This window comes from Nerophis ophidion, linkage group LG04, assembly GCF_033978795.1.
Source record: "Nerophis ophidion isolate RoL-2023_Sa linkage group LG04, RoL_Noph_v1.0, whole genome shotgun sequence".
Taxonomy (NCBI): Eukaryota; Metazoa; Chordata; class Actinopteri; order Syngnathiformes; family Syngnathidae; genus Nerophis; species Nerophis ophidion.
In genome coordinates, this window is record NC_084614.1 from 78539867 (window position 1) to 78563394 (window position 23528).

Genomic DNA, 23528 nt, shown 5'->3' on the forward strand with positions numbered 1-23528 from the left:
ACAATCATGGCCACCAGCAGCGAGAGCGATTCGGACCGAGAAAGTGGCGATTTCCCCATTAATTTGAGCGTGGATTAAAGATTTGTGGATGAGGAAAATGAGAGTGAAGGACTAGAAGAAAAAAAAGACTACAGTGGGAGCGATTCAGATATTATTAGACAAATTTACTAGGATAATTCTGGAAATTTCCCTATCTGGTTATTGTGTTACTAGTGTTAAAGTGTGATTACATGGTCGTAACTGTACAACCTGAAGGTCGGCCCCGCACCTTTCTTCAGCACCAGTCGACGGGTGGTGGTGACGCCCATCTCTGCCCTTCACAAGGGACCCTTTTCGAAACACGATCTTTCGAAATGATCGTTGCATAAAACACAGTACTTTGTGTTTGTGGTCCAATCCAGCCGTGTTCGCTTGACCGCTCTGTTCCATAGTAAAGCTTCAACCTCATCCTTCGGGAATGTAAACAATGAAACACCGGCTGTGTTTGTGTTGCTAAAGGCGGCCGCAATACACCGCTTCCCATCTACAGCTTTCTTCTTTGATGTCTCCATTATTTATTGAACAAATAGCAAAAGATCCAGCAACACAGGTGTCCAGAATACTGTGGAATCATGCGATGAAAACAGACGACTTATAGCTGGGAACGGTGCTGGAACAAAATGTCCGCCGTCCACAGCCTCGATTAAATCATTGAGGACCTTAAGAGCAGCTGTAATAGTGCTATGCTGTATTCTAAAACCAGATTGAAATGGGGATTAAATATTGTTTAATTCTAAAAAAATCATTTAGCTGGTTACTGATGATTTTCTCAAACAATTTTGCTAAAATGCATAATTTAGAAATTGGTCTGTAATTATTTATATTTGTGGGTTCACCCCCTTTTAGCAGGGGAAGAACAAAGGCTGATTTCCAGATTTTTGGAATGCTTTTACTTGTTAGACTGAGGTTAAAAATATGCGAGAGAGGCTCAGCAATAAAATCAGCAGCCAATTTTAAGAAAAAGGGTTCAATTTGGTCCGGTCCTGCTGCTTTAGTTGTGTCCAGGCTCTTTAGTGCATTGTATACCTCAGATACTGATACAGGTGTGAAGTCACAAGTGCAGGTGCTGCGTCTAATTACAGCCTGTGGTGTATTTGGGATATTAACATTAGTTAAACCAACATTTGACGATTGAGGATTCAACGACTCAAACAAAAACCGCCAGAAACTAAATACTCATTAAAACAATTTGATATAGTTGTCTTATCAGACAAAGTACCAGATTGAGTAATCAAAGGACATGGAAAGTCATTTGTTTTCACATGATTTAAAGAAGCTTTTATGGTTTGCCAAAACTTTTTGGGGTGATTGATATGTTTTTTGCATTCATGCAGGTAAAAATCAGACTTGGCTCTCTTAACAAGCGAAGTACATTTATTTCTAAGCTGGCGAAAGCTAAGCCAGTCAACCTCTGTCTTTGTTTTTCGAGCCCTGGCCCAAGCAACATCTCTCTCTTTGAGAAGGTTTCCAATTGCAGCGGTAAACCAGGGATTATTTCGACCAGGGGCGTCACTAGACCTAATACTGTACTGGGGCACACCTGGGGCACAAATAATCCATGTGAGCGTGCAAAGCGCGCAAGCAAAACAATTTTTAGCACTTATTTATCATAAAAAATACATAAATAGTGCTTTAAACTATGAAATCATATCAGATGATGTTGTATGGATCTTTGATGAACCACCTGAAATTAACTCATGCATTTGACCTACTTGTGCACTTTTTTTACTCCAGACTTCTAAACTGCTACTGGTAAAAGCAAAAAGGAAGAGCAATGAATATTTTTGAAATATTTATTGCAGTAATCATCTGCAAATTTAACATCGACAAAAGTAAAACAAAAAATAAAGCACCCCTACATCTCTGGGTTCTTTTATATTATTTAATTTCCATTTATGGCAATGTGGCTAATCCTATTTCAGATACACACAACTATAAAATATACACAAAACAATAAAGCCACAGTAGTAGAATAAATGAACAACTGTTGTGTGTCTGTTCAGGGAATCATTTTCTGAGAAGTAAACTGTAACGTCTCCTTTTCATTTTTGCAAAGTGGTCAATCACTCTGGACAGACATGGAAATATTACAGTAACTGTTATACAGTTGACCAGTGGTTCCCAACTGCTGGGTCGCGACATAAAAGTGGATTGTGTGTCATTTTCAGTCAGATGTGTGCATGAAAAAAAAAAAAGTTTAGGGAGAAAAAATTAAATTGTGGCAACAAAACCAGATATTTTTAGCCATTTTTCTAGTGACTATTAGTGAGTATTTTAGCAAAAGGCAAACCGACTAACAAGTTGGAGGAGGACTCAGGACAGACATGGAAATATATTTGAAAAAAATCTAAATGGGGCAACAAAACCCGATATTTTCAGCCATCTTTCTGAAAACAAATACAGAAATGTTACTATTTTTTCTGGAAACAAAACCAGATGCTTTAGCTATAGCCATTTTTCTGGTGACAAAACAAGATTATTTTAGTCAAAGTCACACCGATTAACAAGACAAGTCTACTGTGCTATTTTTCTGTGAAATAAACTTGATTATTTAAAAATTTGGCTTGATGATATGGAAAAATGTTTTTCTTCCTGAAGATAAACCATTTGAGAAGCACTCAACTCACACATGCTGACTCCAAATCATCATTGATGCAGAAGCAGCAGACAATAACCAACATGATGTTTCATGTTGATTGGAAATTGCCCCGACAGCTCGTACAGCAAATGAATATGTTTGTCTTGATACAAGGAATAACGTTAGCTAACTTAGCATCAACTCAAGACAATGATGTTGCCTAGCTAGCTAGGACTTCACTTACATCTCTCATTCCTTGCTGCTTCTTCCCTGCTGCGGGCCAATAACTTTCTTAAATCCATCTAGGAGTTACAGTTTGAGTCAAATAAAAATAAAAATAATGTAATTAACAAATTGTTGTTGGCTAACGTCACCTACCTCACCTCTCTCGCAACCGAAGTCTCGATCCACACGTGAATAAATTACCATATTAAGTAGCCATGTGCTCACTGTTTCGTGGAGTGAATACAGTAGCAATCAATTAGCATACTAAGTAGTATGTGCGCTGTTGTCTATGTTATGTAGACTTAAAACTCTGAAGCGTTTTTTTTTTTATTGGCGCCATTTTTACTGGGGCACTGCAGATCAACAGTGGGGCACGTGCCCCAGTGAAATATGTCTGGCGACGCCCCTGATTTTGACCTTTAACTCTAAATTTTCGAAAGGGAGCATGTTTATTGACTATACGTTGAAATTGGTTATAAGTATTTCAACGCTATCTCAATATCATCAATTAAAGCAACTCTGTTCCACTCAAAGGCAGCTAAGTCGTATATAAAAGCTGGGAGGCAAAAAATGTTAATATCTCTTTTGCATGTAATAATGGGTTTTGATTTTGGTAGCTTGCAGTTTCCTACAGCTGCAATTGTACAATGATCACTCAAGTCATTGACAAACACCCCAGTACCAGTGTACTTATGGGGAGCGTTGGTTAGAATTAGATCAAGTAAAGATGATTTTGAGGGGTTTTTAGTATTGGGTCGAGTTGGGGAAGTGATTAATTGAGTTAAATTTAGTGTGTTGCATACAGCTTTAAGGTTATCAGAAGAGGAAGTCAACCAGTCAAAATTTAAATCACCAACCAAGAGAAGTTCACTAGTCCACTCATAAAGGATTCAAGAGAGGCAAGGGCTTCAGTGGAGGCATAGGGAGGTCTATAACACCCTACAATTGCGAGAGTTTGGCCATGCGAGAATTCAAGCTGCAGGGCAAGGAGTTCAAATGGTTTAGTGATTGACAGTGATGATAATAAAGTAACATTAAATCTGTTTTTTATATACATAGCCACCCCTCCACCTTTTCGAGGACGATCGCATCGGAAGACATTGTATCCATTTATAGCAATGTCCTTGTCAGAGACTGCTTTACTTAGCCAGGTTTCTGATAAAATAAATATATCTGCATTGGTCCAATAATCAAAGTTCAGATGTCCAAGCTACAAGAGTTGGAAGACCAAGCTAAGGCTAGCAGAGGCCCAGCTTTAGTCAGTCTGAGGCTAAGATGGATCCAGGCCGTGGAAGACGGAAGGCCAAGATGAAGCCAGTCGACTCAGACTGTAGGTAGTGGAAGGCCAAGCTGAGACTAGTATAGATCCAGACTGTGGCAGATGGAAGGCCAAAATTTCAGCTAGCAAAACATCCCCCGGCTTCTGCAGGTCAGAGGCCTCCAGATTTCCAAATCCAACAAAAGCAGTCAGAAATACCACTTTTTGGAAGTAAGCCTTCATTCATCAATTGTTACGCTTAAAACTAGTGCAATTTACTTCAATCGGCTAAAAAAAAGAGACTAAAACACATAGAAATTCAGACCACTTTGACAAGCAGACAAACAAAAGACAGTCCTGTCGGCCATCTTGGATTGGACATTCAACATTAACCCAATTTGGAAATCGGTCTGTAGTTATTTATATTTGTGGATTCACCTACTTTTGACGGAGGAAGAAGAAAGGCGGGTTTGCTGATTTTTGGAACGCTTTTGCTTGAAAGACTCAGGTTAAAAAGGCATGAAAAAGAAAAAGGCAATTAGAAATATTATACATTATGTCCCATATAAGCTCATACACGACACATTCTACAGATAGTGTATAAAAAAAACTAAATAGTGGAATAAAAGAGGTGAAAACATGTTAAATGCAACAAAGAAAAGTTGCATTGTTGAGTCTAATAAAGCTGCCATGCAGGTTGTTTTCTCTTTAAAGCTGTCATTGCTCAAAAATAATAATGAATCAAACTCAATTTTGTTACAAATTATTTAAACTATTCAAGGCTCCAATTACGTCACTTACAAAATTTGACTTCTAAATATTTTTATAGGATATTTTGTGTTTGCCTTACAAAAAAAAGGGTTTTTGACTAATAGGGCAAAAAAAAAAAAAACTGAAATGAAGAAGCTGTCACGTACTTGCATGGCTGCTCTAGTTGTGACCCCAAGATGCAGGAGACAGGAGGACGACGTGCGGGTGAGAGTCTTTTAATTCCCACAGGGAGCACAAAGAGGTGCAGCAGGGAAGTGCACAGAAGCATAAGCAGCATACAGAAAAACCAAAGTAAGGTTTCAAAAAACAATCCTTGAGCCCTGACTGGAGGGCGAGGCAGGCATAAATCGAAGCCAGTTGATTAAAGTAAAAGTACCAATGATTGTCACACACACACTAGGTGTGGTGAGATTTTCCTCTGCATTTGACCCATCACCCTCACCCCATGACCAGGTGTGGCCAGGCTGCCAATCAGTGACAGTTGAGGAGGGAAAAGGGCTCAGGGAGACAAACAGGAAGTGGGACCAAAATAAGAGCGCTGACTAGGAGATAAACACAAACGCAAACAGACCGCGTGACACCTGACGTGACAGGTCGTCACAGAAACGAGGGATGGATCTGAAATTTAGAGGGACTTAAGTGTTGAAAGTAAAAATAATGTTTGACTTATTTTTATGAGTGGGGCCCGTTTGGATCCTAATAATTTCAGTGGGACAAGTTTTAATTGTCATTGCTCGAAAAAAATAATGAATTAAAATCGATGATGTTCTGAATTATTGACGTATTTAAGATTGCAATTACGTTGAGTGAAAATTATTTTGTGCTTTTGCCATAACAAAACAAGGTTTTGACAAAAATGGCGTAAATTATGAAAAAAAAAAAGACTGATAAGGACGGATAAACCTGAAATTGATCTAGGGATTTAAGTGTTGAGTGAAAAAGTAAAAACAAACAAAAATGACCTACTTCTACCATTTTTATGACTGAGACTCTTCCTGGTCCCCAAGAAAGCAGTGCGAGGCGAGTGGAGAAAAAACGGATTTATTGACAGAGATGTGACACAATGTGATATTGATCATAAGCAGCGGCCATTGAAAGAAAAGAAGAAATCCTCGTCATGACGTCAAGGCCATGAAACGTGCGATTTTACAGCCACCAGCGTTTGATCTTGAAAGTCTTTTAACGGCCAAAGAAGAATACATGGAATAGCGTGAGGAGCAGTCGGACGAAGAACAAAGCACATCTCCATCTCATCTCCGAGTGTGATGACGTCCCTCAGCGATGGAGACATCTCCCTGTGTTCCAGTGCACAAAGCATCCTGGAGGAAGAAGACCACTCAGCACATTCCCGACAGAAGCAGGTGAATCCAAGTTGAACATCATCTTCACACAAGAACATTTGGAGGTGCAGACAGTCCATGTGAGCTTACTCAGCCTTCAGCCGCCTGCACGTTCTCGTCGAGCTCCACGCCGCCGTGGCGAGCTGCGGGACAAACGCAAACGGTGAAGGAAGAACATCCAGAAGGTGCCTCGTCACTCACATCAGATCTTTGAGGTGTGACTTGGAAACATGACGAGTCAGCACACTTGATGTCTCATTTGGCTGATCCTCATCATGAGGACTCCTGTCAAAAGTGAGATATGCCAGACTTTGTATTGCGTGTGCTCACAGGAGGGACTTTTATTGTGAAGGAGTCAGCTCCAGTTGGGCTTTTCCGGCTAAACTTGTAACAAAGGTCCACATCAGACCTCCATGTGAGTGACGCTTCACCACGGCTTTGTTTCTTGCGGCTCAAAGAAAAGATGTTTTACTTACCAGCTGGATCGTACTGGGCTGAAATGAAAGAGAAACAAGGTGAAGTGGACTTTTCCCCTCACGTCACGCCGTGTTTCTACGTGAGAGTGTGCGCTCTGTCTCTGTGGATCTTTGAGTGTTTGGCTGGAAGGCAACTAAAAGATGGCCGCACCTTTGCAGCCCGGATGAAAGCATCAACTCACGGCCTGGACCGAGTGCACCGAGAAGAAGAAGACAGAGGACATTGGCGTCCCTCACCTTGTCTGTTTCTGTGACGCCTGACCATGACCATGATGATGATGATGATGATGATGGCCGCCACAGCGAGGACCGCCGCCGTGGCAGCGAGGGCGACGCTCAAGTTGTCTGTGGAGAGCAAAAAAGCACAAGTGGAGTGACAAAGCATGAAGAGGAAACCTTCATGACTACTTTGCATGCAGACGTCAAGCGTTGTCATGGTGACATGGATCAATAATGGTGACAGGTGGACTTGTGATGGGAAACATCTCCAACTAAATGTGTCTTTCTCACCTTCATGGCTTGCGTTGCTCAGGATGCTTCTTCTCTCCAGCTTGGTGACCAAGTCCTCCTTGACGCCTGACAGCTGAAACACACATTCGTACTTGCCCTCCACGTCGGCCGTCACCTCCACTTTCAGCGCCACCGACATCTGGAAGGTTCCGTCGTGGTTGGGGAGTATCTCTCCGTGCTCCACGTCCTCGAAGATCTGCTCGCCGTCTTTCCTCCAAAACAGGTCGGCACCGTCGGGGTAGAAACCTGTCGCCATGCAGCTGACCGGAGAGGACGGCGTCTTCTGGAGCAGGAACACCTCTGGAAGCTCTGCACAGGAAGTGATGTCACGTGTGAACACAGGACAATGTGGGGAGAAGGTGTGGATGGAGAGAAGGTGTGGATGGAGAGAAGGTGTGGATGGAGGTAGAGATGAGAAGGTGTGGATGGAGAGAAGGTGGGGATGGAGGTAAAGATGAGGAGAAGGTGTGGCTGGAGAAAATATGGAGAAAAGGTGTGGATGGAGACAAAGAGGGAGAGCAGGTGGGGATGGAGGTAAAGATGGAGAGAAGAAGAGAATGGAAGTAAAGATGGAGAGGTGTGGATGGAGGCAAAGATGGAGAGAAGGTGTGGATTAAAGTAAAGATGGAGAGAATGTAATAACGGAGGTAAAGATGGAGAGAAAGTGAGAATGGAGGTAAATATGGAGATAACGTGTGGATGGAGGTAAAGATGGAGAAAAGATGAGAACAGAGGTAAAGATGGAGTGAAGGTGTCGATGGAAAGAAGGTGTCAATGGAGGTAAAGACAGAGAAAATGGAGGTACAGAGAGAAGATGAGAACGGAGGTAAAGATGGAGAGAAGATGAGGATGGAAGTAAAGATAGAGAGAAGGAGAGAACGGAGGTAAATATGGAGATGAGGTGTGGATGGAGGTAAAGATGGAGAGAAGTTGAGAATGAGGTAAAGATGGAGAGAAGGAGAGAATGAGATAAAGATGGAAAGTAAGAGTGGACAGCGGTAAAGATGGAGAGAAGGTGAGGATGAGGTAAAGATGGAGGGAAAAGGAGAGAACGGAGGTAAAGATGGAGAGAAGGTGAGAATGAGATAAAGATGGAGAGAAAGTGTAGATGGAGGTAAAGATGGAGAGAAAGTGAGGATGGAGGTAAAGATGGAGGGAAAAGGACAGAACGGAGGTAAAGATGGAGAGAAGGAGAGAATGAGGTAAAGATGGAGAGAAGGAGAGAATGAGATAAAGATGGAGAGTAAGAGTGGATGGAGGTAAAGATGGAGAGAATGTGAGGATGGAGGTAAAGATGGAGAGAATGTGAGGATGGAGGTAAAGATGGAGAGAAGGAGAGAATGAGATAAAGATGGAGAGTAAAAGTGGACAGAGGTAAAGATGGAGGGAAGGTGTAGATGGAGGTAAAGATGGAGGGAAAAGGAGAGAACGGAGGTAAATATGGAGAGAAGGTGTAAATGGAAGTAAAGATGGAGACAAGGTGAGAGAAAGAGAGAAGAGTATAAAGAGACAGGGTGTAATGTCAGTAATGTTCCTATAGGGGGAGTGCTAACAAGTTAAAAGGTGAAAGTACATGTTGTGTTTCTACCTGTTCTCATTAGGACCTCCTTCCCATTGTTCACATACTTCTTCAAGTAAGAAGGACATCTCTCAGTGTAGTAAAACTTATTGTGTTCTAGTAGATGTTTGTTCTGGTCCCAATTGAGTTTGCTGGGGAAAGCTTGTTGTTTTGCTGCAGTAAATGTCCATGTCTTCATGTCCAACGATATGTAATCTTCTCCATCATAACCTTCCTGATGCCAACCTTTAACTTCATCAGTCTCATCATTCCATTCACATCCAGACATCCTCTGGAGAATGTGAACACCTGAGACACACACAGTGTTGTAAAGCAGAGTGACACACACACACACACACACACACACAGTATTAGTGTAGGTTATTATGGGATGGACAGAGACAAGTATCAGTGCAGTAATGTGTGTTTACTACAGTATAAAAAGAGTACATCAAATACATTTAAGTAGTAGAAAGTTCAACATAAACAAACCTCCAGTTTGGTTGAAACACTTCTTAAGAACTTCAAGGTTGTGTTTGTCCCTCAACTCATTACCAACACTGATCTCTGTTTGTCTCTGCCAGTATTTTGGATTCTCTGCTGTGATTTTGTTCATCCAGTCCTGTTTGGCTTCTGCTTTCCTGCTGTTGCTGTCATAGTGAGAAATCTGAACTCCATCAACATAACCAACACTCACATACTCTGGGCAGTTTGGAACTTGAGAGGACGCAGTTTGGAAATACTGCAGCGTGTGAATCACTGAAAGAAGAAAACAACAACAGGATGACTTTTTATTATTTAGTTTCATGTTCAACAATCTTGCACTGTGAATATTTTAGCTCCTTCCGTCTTCAGTCGGGTCTTAAAGTGAACATCAAACACTGCTAGATATCACAGTCAAGACTCACATGTTCTATGACAAATACAACACATTAATAATATTACTAACATCTGTTGACGGTTTGAACATTTTGAAAATAAACATATATTTTCTACAATGGAGGCTGAATAAAAAGTACAACAGAGTTGAACACAACCTGTTCTGCCCATTTGATGTCGACTCTTACTGACATCTTGTGGCGGGGTGATGTTACTACACTTGATTAGTTTCTGACACTTCCGTGTTTGAAGATTTGTGTTCGTTCTTACAAGCCTTGGAAAAAATAAGTCTTTGAACAAGAAACACTAAAGTCAAAACAAATAAAGAGCTTAAATGGATTTATCTGCTTCTGTAACCTTATTGGAACATTTTGAATGTTTACTAGGAAAAAGGGAAAACAATAAAATGTGTTAAAAAAAAAGAACCAGGATTAAGTAACAAAGGGCTTAAATAATACAACAATAATTTAATTAATAAGTAACATAAACTATCAGAAGTCAACTAAGTGAAGGCACAAAGAGGATTTATGAATAAAATATTAATAAACTTATAAAAAGGACTTACCAGGCGTCACGCTGTGCATTTGCACGACCAGAAGAAAGAATAAAAACAAGTTCATGATGTCAGCGCGAAACAAAAAGATGTTTGCCGCTTTTAATCTCGCAGAGAAAGACAAAAGTGACGAACACTCGCTTGACTCGCAAACAGGAAAAATGAACCAGGAACTGTCGAGGCTCTTTTTATAATACTCCACCTGAGCCAATGAGGAGTCAGCATTCTGTGACGTCACAGTGAGGAGAGAAAACGAAACGCTATTCTGCACAGAAAAGTGGCAGCAGTCAACTGACAAGAAGTCTTCTACTGGACTCACTAGAGAGCGCCCCTTGTGGCCACGTCAGGTAAATGCTTGTGTGGCTTTTCTGGGAAATCACGTGACTTGACAACAAAAAGGTGTGTCAAGTTGGCCGCCAAACTTGGAAAGAAAAGAAAGAAAGAGGAATGAAGGTGAGATTGAGAGTTAAAAGTAATGACAGGGCTGGAACATCCGATCAGTGATCGTATTGTAGTCCTCTCAAGAAAGCATCAATACAAATAATGATTGATAGACATAAAGTCGCTACACCGCAGGACATCCTCACTTCTTTTTATTTCACGTCTTAACTTTCACCTCCGTTATGTCTCCCAAGCGTGAGGCGTCCCTGCTGGGGTAACGGGACACGCATCTGCCTCGCATGGGTTCGATTCCCGGCCAGGGTTGCATCAGGAAGTTTCATCCTGAGTAAAAAAGTCAGCAGAAAGCCTTTATGAGATGGACTCGCTGTGGCCAAAGTGCTGAACGTGGGGGAAAAGTGTGAGGCAGACGCTTCTGCTGGCAGAATATCAAAGAAAGTGAAAGTAAAAGTAGACACGGTAAAGCCAAACATTGAATGCATGCTTGTTTCAAGTCTCCTAAACTCGATGGTGATCATTTTTATTTTTATTTTTATTTTGTCGTACCTGTCAAAGGTGAACACACTTATCCACGTAGGTGAGTAGTAACGAGTTACATTTACTTAGTAAGAAACACAACTTTTACTTTGCTATATAACATTTTATTACCATGGTTACATTCATTTATATCAGGGGTCACCAACCTTTTTGAAACCAAGAGCTACTTCTTGGATACTGATTAATGCGAAGGGCTCCCAGTTTGATACACACTTAAATAAATTGCCAGAAATAGCCAATTTGCTCAATTTACCTTAATAAATAAATCTATATGTATAAAAAAAATGGGTATTTCTGTCTGTCATTTCGTCGTACATTTTTTTTCCTTTTACAGAAGGTTTTTTGTAGAGAATAAATGATGAAAAAAACACTTAATTGAACGGTTTAAAAGAGGAGAAAACAGGAAAAAAAGGAAAATTACATTTTTTACTACAACACTATGACTTATTGATTTAATTGAAGAAACTGGTTTAGTAAAAAGTAGCGATAGCAATGATGTATAAGGTTTCACTAATGACTGCAGTTCCAATTTCAGCCATAAGGGAGCAGAGTTAAGAGATTCATTATTTGGGGACCCCATCTTCCAATAGGTCAATGCGCTCAGATTTGATGCCCAATAATAATTTTTGAACATTGGAAGACCCAGTCCCCCTTCCTCTGTAGACCTAAATAAGTGCTTTTTGGATATTCTGCGTTTTTTACATCCCCACACAAAATCTAGAACTAAAGATTCAAGTTTTTGGAAAAAATCTACAGGAATTACAATTGGTAAATTTTGAAAAAGATGAATACATTTTGGCAGAGTGATCATTTTAATAGCATTCACCTTCCCTAACATAGAGAGAGGTAGGGTCTTCCAATACTCAATACACACTTTCAGTTTCTCAAAGGCTTCAATAAAGTTCAACTTTAGTAATGATTCATAATTTTTAGATATTTTTAAGCCAAGATAGGATATGTAATTTTCTGCGACTTTAACTGGATTTTGACTGATCTCAACATGATCTCCTAGGAACATAAGCTCACTTTTGGACCAGTTTATTTTATAACCAGATATTCTACCAAAAGAGTCTACATATTCTAAAAGAAGTGGTAGTGCAACTTCTGGCTCAGTAAGTGTAACAAGTACATCATCTGCATAAAGTGAGATGAGACTCTCTGATGAGCCCACTGAAAATCCTTTAATATTAGAGTTCATTCTTAAACCAATAGCCAGTGGTTCGAGGGCCAAATTGAAGAGTAAGGGCGAAAGGCAGTCACCCTGTCTCACGCCGCCATGTAATTCAAAACTATCCGATACCACATTATTAGTTATGACATATGATTTTGGTGCAGAATAAATTATTTTAACCCATTTTATAAAATGTTCTCCCAATCCAAATAATTTGAGAACATGAAAAAGATAAGCCCACTCAATTGAATCAAAAGCTTTGTGAGCATCCAGAGTCAGGACGGCAGCCTTTTTGTTTCCTGTGCAGTCTGAGTACAATACGTTCAGTAATCTCCGTACATTGCCAAAAGAAGGTCTGTCCGGGATGAAACCGACCTGATCTGGATGAATAATTTCTGTTATGTGGTTGCTTAACCTTGTTGCGAGTACCTTAGTTAGAATCTTATGGTCTAAATTGAGCAGGGAGCTAGGTCTATAATTGGCTGGATCAAGTGGATTTTTTCCCTTTTTTGGTATTATACATATATGGGCTTCATACAAAGAACTTGGAAGTTTGTTGTTCACAAAAGAATCATTTAACATTCTAAGTATTATAGGGGATAGTATTTCACTGAAAGCTTGATAAAACTCCGCACCAAATCCATCTGGACCAGGGCTTTTATTCAAGGAGAAAGATTTCAGTGCTTTTTGCAGTTCTTCAGTTGAAATAGTGTTGTCTAAAGATTTCTGATGATTTGGAGTCAGTTGAGGTAAGTTTAATGAGGTAAACAAATAATTTAAATCATTAACAGATATAGCTGAATTAGATTTATATAATTCTGAAAAAATGTCTTTGAAGACATTATTGATATCCTTTAGATCTGTACATGTTTCACCTGTTTTTGAGCATATTTTGTGAATAGCAGCTTTGGCTTGATCTCTTTTGAGCTGTCTGGATAGAAGTTTTTGTGGTTTATCGGATATTTCAAAATGTTTTTGTTTATTTTTCAGCAGGAGTTTAGATACTTCCCCATGAAGAAGAGAGTTGTATTCATTTTTCAGTTTCAGCATCTTATTGTAATCAGACTGCAAAAGAGAATTTATATGACTTTTTTTTTCCATTTCTTTAATTTCTTTTTCTAATTCTCTCTGCCTTTTTCTTGTTTCTCTTTGTTTTGAGATTTCAAATGAAATGATATATCCTCTCACGGTAGCTTTAAGAGCTTCCCACAAAGTGGAGTCTGAGACCTCTCCGTTATCATTCACCTCAATAAAATCTTGGATAATCTTGTTTATATACTCTTTAAAATCTTCATATAATAATAGTTGTGGATTAAATCTCCATTTTTGTTTGATTTTAAGGAGATCAATTTGAATCTGCAAACTCACAGGACTGTGATCTGAGATTATTCGACTATGGTACTCAGGATTACTGACATTGGAGAGGGCAGAGGCTTCCACTAAAAAGTAATCAATTCTCGTGTAGGAATTGTGTACAGCGGAGTAAAATGAATACTCCCTTTTATTAGGGTGTTTTACTCTCCATATGTCTATGATATTTCTTGATCTCCCATCCATCCATCCATCTTCTTCCGCTTATCCGAGGTCGGGTCGCGGGGGCAACAGCCTAAGCAGGGAAGCCCAGACTTCCCTCTCCCCAGCCACTTCGTCTAGCTCTTCCTGGGGGATCCCGAGGCGTTCCCAGGCCAGCCGGGAGACATAGTCTTCCCAACGTGTCCTGGGTCTTCCCCGTGGCCTCCTACCGGTTGGACGTGCCCTAAACACCTCCCTCGGGAGGCGTTCGGGTGGCATCCTGACCAGATGCCCGAACCACCTCATCTGGCTCCTCTCGATGTGGAGGAGCAGCGGATTTACTTTGAGTTCCTCCCGGATGACAGAGCTTCTCACCCTATCTCTAAGGGAGAGCCCCGCCACACGGCGGAGGAAACTAATTCCAGCCGCTTGTACCCGTGATCTTATCCTTTCGGTCATGACCCAAAGCTCATGACCATAGGTGAGGATGGGAACGTAGATCGACCGGTAAATTGAAAGCTTTGCCTTCCGGCTCAGCTCCTTCTTCACCACAACAGATCGGTACAACGTCCGCATTACTGAAGACGCCGCACCGATCCGCCTGTCGATCTCACGATCTACTCTTCCCCCACTCGTGAACAAGACTCTTTCTTGATCTCCTAAGATTATTAATAGTTTTAGTTGAGTTAGCAATGACATGAGATTTAGTTGACAATCTATCTGAAGTGGGGTCCAAAAGGCAGTTAAAATCACCACCAATGTAGATATGAGAGGAGCTATCATCAGGAAGTAGACCAAAGACTCGATGATAAAAGTTTGAGTCATCAGTGTTTGGTCCATAGATATTCCAAAAAGTTACTGGGTAGGATGTAATATGACCATTCAATAAAATAAATCAATTATTTTTGATGTAAGTATGAAAGGCACATTTTTCTGAACTAAAATAGCTACACCTCTAGCTTGTGAAGTAAAGGGTGCGTGATAAACCTGAGATATCCAGCTTGTTTTAAGTTTGTGTTGGTTGTCTTTACAGAGATGTGTTTCTTGTAAGAATACAACATCTGCTTTTAATGAATTTAAATGTGAAAAAACCTTCCCTGCTTTAATATTTTTGGCTGAGCCCCTAACATTCCATGAAACTAGTGTGATTTTTTTCTTACATGCTCTCGCTGGATCGGTTCGCAGCAGAGTGTGAAGCGACCGGAATGAGAATCAGCACCTCCAAGTCCGAGTCCATGGTTCTCGCCCGGAAAAGGGTGGAGTGCCATCTCCGGGTTGGGGAGGAGACCCTGCCCCAAGTGGAGGAGTTCAAGTACCTAGGAGTCTTGTTCACGAGTGAGGGAAGAGTGGATCGTGAGATCGACAGGCGGATCGGTGCGGCGTCTTCAGTAATGCGGACGTTGTACCGATCCGTTGTGGTGAAGAAGGAGCTGAGCCGGAAGGCAAAGCTCTCAATTTACCGGTCGATCTACGTTCCCATCCTCACCTATGGTCATGAGCTTTGGGTCATGACCGAAAGGATAAGATCACGGGTACAAGCGGCCGAAATGAGTTTCCTCCGCCATGTGGCGGGTCTCTCCCTTAGAGATAGGGTGAGAAGCTCTGCCATCCGGGAGGAACTCAAAGTAAAGCCGCTGCTCCTCCACATCGAGAGGAGCCAGATGAGGTGGTTCGGGCATCTGGTCAGGATGCCACCCGAACGCCTCCCTAGGGAGGTGTTTAGGGCACGTTCAACTGGTAGGAGGCCACGGGGAAGACCCAGGACACGTTGGGAAGACTATGTCTCCCGGCTGGCCTGGGAACGCCTCGGGATCCCCCGGGAAGAGCTAGACGAAGTGGCTGGGGAGAGGGAAGTCTGGGTTTCCCTGCTTAGGCTGTTGCCCCCGCGACCCGACCTCGGATAAGCGGAAGATGATGGATGGATGGATGTTGACATGATGGTGTTTTAGGTTTTTTTTTTTTTTTTTTGTCCTTACATGAAAAAAAAACAACTTAGTAATTAGTAAGTTGAAATATGATTGTACATCTCTTTCCTCCACATTCACACATACACAACACTCACACCCCATTGTTCCCCCCTCCCTCGGTTCCCATCGTGTGTAGTTCAATGTTTTGGAGTGAAATCTCCATTGTGGTGATGTCCATAAGACGTCGTTTTGGACGGTTCCCCAGTCCATGAGTCCCCCACCCCCATCTTCAGGCGCAGGGCACATGTTCGTAGCTGCGTTCATTGCCCCAAGCAATTAATAGCTCGGCAGTGAAGTGTTTGTTTTTTTTTCCCCTGCGACCTCCGGTGAAATAAAGCTCAGTGAAAAAGTGTATTTCTGCTTTTATACTTATCATAAGCCTTGTGTGGTAGAGCCATTATTGATAATTAGTCACTAAAATGTTTTATAATAAAGGTCTTAGTGTCTGCAGGAGAGGTAAACACCTTTACCTGGTCGTTGCTCCAAACGACTTTGGTATCAGGTCCGCAACGAAATCCGTAAGTCTACCCTTTTCTTCTTGCTCTGGTGTCCCGACTATTTTTATGTTAAACCGTCTTGAGCGCCCTTCCAATTCGTCTATTTTAGCTACCAATTTCTCGTTCCTCTTCTGCGTTTGAGTCCATTTTTGTTCGAGCGCTTCAATGCGGCGCTCGTGTTCAGAACCTTGCTGCTCCATGTCCTGCACTCGGTTGGTCAGTGCCGACTGCTTGCTTGAAAGAGCCTCAAGCTTTTCCTCAAGCATGTCAAAACGTTTGTGTATAGACTCGAGTATCTTATCCAGCATCTTCTCCAGAGTTGATGACGCCATCTCAGCGCTAGCCTCAGGCTCGTTTACGGCCACAGGTGACTCTGATTGCTTCCCTCTTCGTGTCTTGGGCATAATCGTTGTTATTTATATCTTAATAGAGTCTAATTTACCCAGAGGGATAGGCATGCATATAATTGACCAAACGTTGTCAGTTTAAAAAAAAAAGAAAAAAAAAAAAGCAAAATTAAGATTAAATTTTATAGTTTTCACCGGAGTAACTGCAGAGGCAAACTACTGCATGTGCATTTTAGCCACGCCCCGGAAGCCCCGCCCCAATAGAATTTTAAAGTGGAATATTTGAGATTATATAATAATTGGAGCCTTCAACACATAAAAACATTGATTCTAATTTTTTTTTTTTTTTTTTAGCAATGACACAAAAGAAAAATCCTACTGAAATTATTGGAGATCCAAAAGTGTCCTACTCATTAGAAATAACAAAATATATATTTTTTTTACTGTTTACTTTAAACACAATCATCTTCAGATGAACATCAGATCCATCCATCAATTATATGTCTAGCTCCATCCTATCTTGCCGATTGTATTGTACCATATGTCCCGGCAAGAAATCTGCCTTCAAAGGACTCCGGCTTGTTAGTGATTCCCAAAGCCCAAAAAAAGTCTGCGGGCTATAGAGCGTTTTCCGTTCGGGTTCCAGTACTCTGGAATGCCCTCCCGGTAACAGTTCGAGATGCCACCTCAGTAGAAGCATTTAAGTCTCACCTTAAAACTCATTTGTATACTCTAGCCTTTAAATAGACTCCCTTTTTAGACCAGTTGATCCGCCGTTTCTTTTTCTTTTTCTTCTATGTCCCACTCTCCCTTGTGGAGGGGGTCCGGTCCGATCCGGTGGCCATGTACTGCTTGCCTGTGTATCGGCTGGGGACATCTCTGCGCTGCTGATCCGCCTCCGCTTGGGATGGTTTCCTGCTGGCTCCGCTGTGAACGGGACTCTCGCTGCTGTGTTGGATCCGCTTTGGACTGGACTCTCGCGACTGTGTTGGATCCATTATGGATTGAACTTTCACAGTATCATGTTAGACCCGCTCGACATCCATTGCTTTCTTCCTCTCTAAGGTTCTCATAGTCATTATTGTCACCGATGTCCCACTGGGTGTGAGTTTTCCTTGCCCTTATGTGGGCCTACCGAGGATGTCGTGGTGGTATGTGCAGCCCTTTGAGACACTAGTGATTTAGGGCTATATAAGTAAACATTGATTGATTGATATATATATACATATATATATATATATATATATATATATATATATATATTATTGGTGTTTATGTTTTTTCTTTTTTATATGGCAAACACAAAATATGCAACATTTTCCCCAAGAAATATCTCAAAGTGGAATATTTAATGTGACGTCGTTGGAGCCTTGAATAGGTCAATAATCCATATTGACATTGATTTTGATTTATTATTTTTTTTTTAGTAAACAACAGCCTAGATGGCAGCTTTGTGTTATTAGAGTAAACATTGCAACATTTTCTTGTCACATTTCACCTGTTTGCTCTTTTGTAGCACTTTTTCTGTTTTTTCTTTTTTTTAAAAATCGTATTTATAGAATGTGCTTATGGCCGTTAAAAAATTAACCGCGGGCCGCAAATGGCCCCCGGGCCGCACTTTGGACACCCCTGTACGAGGATGACGGGATGCAAAACAATAACACATGCCCTTCTTATTTATGATTTACTTTTTAAATTTGATCAAAGTTCTGTACAGTGCAACTGGAATTTTTAATTTTCCCGAGGGAACTCTACTGAAGGAATCAATAAAGTACTATCCTTCTATCTATCCTCGTTCATCCATGCGGACTTGGCTCTCTTGGTTGCTTTGTTGGGTCTGCTCCTGTCTCCGGCCATACTCCCCCCACCACAGCAGACGTTGGCGTGGAACACCACAGAGTGTATATGTTTGTTTTTTGTTGTTGTTTTACTTTTGCGTCTGGTTGCATCAGCTCTCATCTTTTAAAGTCTTTAATGTCCTTTGTGTTCTTTGACGTTTCCCTCTTACACACATGTTTATGTGTGGTATGGCTATGAGGTTTGTTTCCCTTGGCCTCAGTCTGGACCCCCTCTACAGGGGCCCAGATGTTTGCTGTTGCACAGGCATGGGATAAAGTGTGTAACTTTTTGTCTGTAATATACATCATTGCAGTTTTTTTTTTATTAGCATGGATGTAATCTAGGAACAGCATTTCATAATTAATATCCAAAACCCCTGTAGCGGTAAAGTCCTATACTTTTACTGCTACTGGTTGCCGAATATAAATGAAGCTAGTTCAGACGTGTGCAACCGGCTAATAATTGAGGCCCAGAATTGTGTCCATGTTTAACCAAAATATTTACTAACATAAAGTCACAATTATATAACACACTTTGTTCAAAAACGGAAAATACACGGGAGCAAACAAACACTAGCCTGGCACAGTCAAAAACTGTTGTGCCTCTACTCAGCAACACCTGGGCAAGATCCTGACTCCTCCCTAAATATCCAGGCACTTGGCCTTGGAGCCAACCCCTTGAGTGACGTCATCAATTTGACAGACAGAAAGTGTATTTGGCTCTAACACACCAGCCCCTAATTGCTGCTGGCGTGACGAACAGAGCGATTTAATTTGGAATCAATAAAACAAAAATAGAGCCATAATACCAAAAACAAACACCTCTTTCTTTGGTTTTCATGTTCCCTTTTGCAATAATGCAGTTAATTTACTCAATACCTTCACCTAGAAGGCATATCTTTGTAACAGGTCTTTAGATGATAATCCTTTTTGTTTGCAGACAAACTTTTTTCATTTGTCCACTTTTGTCGCTCTTGTAGCAACGGTAAATATTCGTGAAACCACCTGTTCCAAAAAAGGTCAGCGATATATTGCCTCTGCCTCCATTTCCTTATGCACATCCAATACAGGTGATCTATTACCAACAGTACATGTAGACTGTAGCTGTCTTCTTTTCCTACTCCTGGCCATCAGCTTTCTTCGTCACCTTGGGGGTAGGAGAGCTTTTTTTTCTTCTCAGTTTCCTCCTCTTCTTCTCCCAAAGGACTCTCGGGGTCGTTTTCTTCCTCCTCTTTCGGGGAACTCTTCTCTTTTTGGACTTGCCATAGTCGCTGTCCTCGTCATCTTCCACCATGAAGTCTTCATCACTGCCAGACTCATCAGGATCCAGGTAAGCTTCCTCTGGGTCATCCTGCTCTTCATCCTCACGGCCTCCGTCACCCAGAAGGATTTCCCGCTGTTTCGACACGGCCTTGGAGACTGCCTGGCGTATTGTTCGCATTCGACTGACTTTTCTTTCACCGTCACTGTCATCTGCGCTCCGTTTTCTTTTTGGTGTCTTCCTGCTGGGCTTCTCTATCTTGGGCTTCTTTTCCTTTTTTGACATATCCTTTTGATCTTTGGATCCCTGCTCATTGAAATCATGCATGTACTGGTTCATAAGCGGTTCCTCCAAACTGTTAACAGTAACTGTGGGGCGTGTCACTGCCTTGTAATGGCCCATTAATCACCCACCCCAATAGGGTTCTGACAGCATAAGGTCCATCTCCGTGGCTGTTAATCACCTCCCGTGGTTCCATTCACTTTGAGGCGTTGGTACCAATTAACAGGTCCACGTTGGCAGTTATCCGAGGAATTTTAATGCCTTGGAGGTAAGGCCACTTATCAAGTTCTGCCTCACCAATCAGATTGTTAGTGTACACGGGCATCTGCCTTTGAGTGAAGACATCAGGAAGCTGAAAAAAACTTACTACAAGTAAGCTGAGAGATTTCCAGACCACTGCTCGGGACCACCTTACTGTGCCCCAAGGTGCGCAAGTGGGTTTTTGTTTTTCGGCCTTCTGTGTTCAGCCTGTTCACCAAATGTTCAGAACAGAAGGTCCCTGTGCTTCCTGGATCCAGGAAAGCATATGTCTGGACTATCTTGCTGCCGTTTGAGTACTTCACTTGAACGGGCAGGATGGGTAAAATTCCATATTTGCCAGCCCCTGTATGGCCACAAGTTGAGGATGTAGTGCAAATATCTGCTTTTACCTTTGGAAGTTGGCTATTTTCTCCACTTTCCAGATGTCTCCTGTCAATATGTAGCACTTTGGGATGCGTCTTGTTGCAGTAAGAGCACGTGATGCGCCTGTCGCAACTCTTGCTCAGGTGCCCTGTGCACAGGCAACCAAAACACAGGCCTTTTTCTTTTAGAAAGTCAAGCTTTTCCCTTTGTGCCTTATTTTCCAGTATTGGACAGTCCTCCAATGCATGTTCACTTGTACAGTAAAGACAGGAGGTGTTCACAAACTTATTGAGGTGTGGAGTCGGTTTAGGTCTAGTGGCAACTGTCACATGAGTTGCGAAACTGTTCCTTCTGAACTGTGATTTGCGTTGATGTATAGGCTTGGGTTTGGTTACTGCTTTATTTCGAAGGATGTTTTGAATGTCGCCAAAGACAGGATCCGAAGCAATTCTGACTTGCTGTTCAATAAATTTCACAATGTCTGTGAAACAAGCACGTCGCCTTTGTTGGTCAACAATGTCGGCTGCTTTTCCTCTCCACTGCTCCCTTAATTTGTGTGGCAGCTTTTGTATGAGCATCTTCATGCTAGCTGGCACTAGCCTTGGCGTCACTATAGACAGCCATTTTAAACTAGACAAACAAGTCCATGGCGTTTTAAAATCGTGTTTTTATCACCTTCGTCTTTTAGTAAAGGTTAAACCGTTTTTATCTTTTAACCTTTTTGAACAAGTCTTGCATGCTTTTATTTCAAGTGGCCTGGACTACTGCAATGCACTTTATGCTGGCATTAGCCAAAAAGCTCTCTCCCGGTTGCAGTTAGTCCAGAACGCGGCAGCAGGACTTTTAACAGGGGCCAGGAAACGCCAGCATATAACCCCAATTCTTCAGAGTTTGCACTGGCTCCCTGTTCATTTTAGAATTGATTTTAAAACATTGCTGTTTGTTTTTAAATCTTTACATGGACTGGCACCTCAATATATCTCGGACCTCATCCAAATTTACATTCCTGCGCGCGCTCTGAGGTCCGAGAGCCAGTTCCAGCTCGTGGTGCCCAAGACCAGACTTAAGACCAGGGGAGACAGGGCCTTCTCTGTGGTCGGCCCTAAGCTCTGGAACACTCTGCCCCTCCATGTTCAAACTGCTTCCACAGTGGACTCTTTTAAGTCTCGTCTTAAGACCCACTTTTATTCTTTGGCTTTTAACACTACGTGAGTTGTGTGGTCCTCTGTTCTCTGTTGTCCTCTGTGTTTTTTATACACTTTGATTTTTATTTTACTGTTTTAATTGATTTTACCCTTTAAAATAGTTTTTAATCATATTTGTTTTTATTGGTTTTATATTTATTTATTTTTTGTTTTTATTCAGTCATTGGTGGAGCATAATATGTATATATATATATTTATTTTATTTTATTGTATTATTTTTTTTTTTACAATTGTTTTTAACATGGCTGTGCAGCACTTTAGGAACGTTATTGTTGTTTAAATGTGCTATATAAATAAAGTGGATTGGATTGGATGTTGAGTTTGTCCAAGTACTGCAGCTCATCCATGGCATTGGAGCATTCTCACAAGTACAGTGCGAAAGCTTGGAGATTTTTTACATCCTCAGACTTGATGTTTGGCCATACCATAATTTTGTCCATGTAGGCTGCTGTTATTTTTGAAGGATTTCCAAAGTGTTTCCTTAGTAGGCGTTTTGCTGTAGCATAGCCTCTCTCTGTAGGCAACTGCGCACCAACTCTCTGGGCTGTCCTTTGGTAAACTGCTCCAGATAATACAAGCAGTCACCACGATCATTGGTTTTTGCCTCTATACAATACTCAAAAGCTTTTACGAAAGCCTGAAATTGCAATGGGTCACCTTCAAAAAACGGAATTTGTCCGTGTGGAAGTAATTGGGAGGTTTGTGCTTGAACCAGGCGTTCATTTTGCCTCTGTAATATAGTGTGGAATTCACCTGGTATTGTGTTGCCTTGAAATGATTGAGATGCTTGAGGTAAATTTTGCCTTGATTGGTTTTCCACAGGATCCAAAATTGATGAGCGAAGTGGTTGGTTGTTTGGTTGAGGGTGTGAATGGACCTTGTTTGGGGCATTCTTGGCTGTGTGAAGCTCTGAAGGAGCAGCTTTAAGAGCATGGCCGGCTCTACGCAGGGGCAAGAGGGGGCAGAGCCCCCTTAAATAAATGTATTGCCCCCTCAAATCAAAATTTGAGAAAGTACATTTTAATAAACTCACAAAATTACTATATTACAAGTTGAAAAAATGATCTGCACTAGCGGAAAAATGCGCCGAAAAAGGGACACACACGATATAGTAGTGTCGGCTTCCCTCTCATTCCTCCCTCCGCTGTGCGTGTATTCCACATTCCACAGGCTGCGCAGCAGACACACACCCGCACACACCCCTCAGCCCTCAGTAAACATCCAATCACTGTTGCATTATGAAAGTAAAAGAAAAGGAAAAGTTGTCTACATTTATCATATACTTGTTAGGATGGGTGTTTTTGTGTAGTCTTATCCGTCATAAACACGTTTATCGTTGCGGACTTTCGGTGCTACGGAGTTCCTTTTTTTTTTTTTTTTTTTTTACAACTTGACGAGAGCAGTGACAGCGGAGGCTCTGAGCAGCAGTGGTTTGGAAGGCAGAGAGCCTCCACTGTCCCTGTAACAAGCTACAAGTCATTTATGATGCTGTTAATGACGGTAAAAATGAAACATAAGGTATATATCCTGCTTAGCAGTCCTCCTCTGCTGTCCTCTGTTCAGAGCGGAGTCCCTAGCAACGGCCCGTTTTACTTAGCAACGGTCTGGCAATCGACTGCTGGAATTCTTTTTCTGTAGTTTTTCTTGTAATTCTACATAGTCAACCTTTAATGTTTCAATCTACATTTTGTAATAAACAAA

At 41.5% G+C, this 23528-nt stretch overlaps 1 protein-coding gene across 1 annotated transcript in view; it reads right to left on the bottom strand.

Annotated features, from left to right (window-relative positions):
* Positions 1 to 10453, bottom strand: part of LOC133551928 (class I histocompatibility antigen, F10 alpha chain-like) — a 29455-nt gene extending 19002 nt beyond the window's left edge. The window contains exon 1 of the mRNA XM_061899137.1: positions 10200 to 10453. Coding sequence (XP_061755121.1) covers positions 10200 to 10254 — 55 coding nt within the window. The 5' untranslated portion in view covers positions 10255 to 10453. The remainder of the gene's footprint in view (positions 1 to 10199) is intronic.
* Positions 10454 to 23528: the final 13075 nt, after the last annotated feature.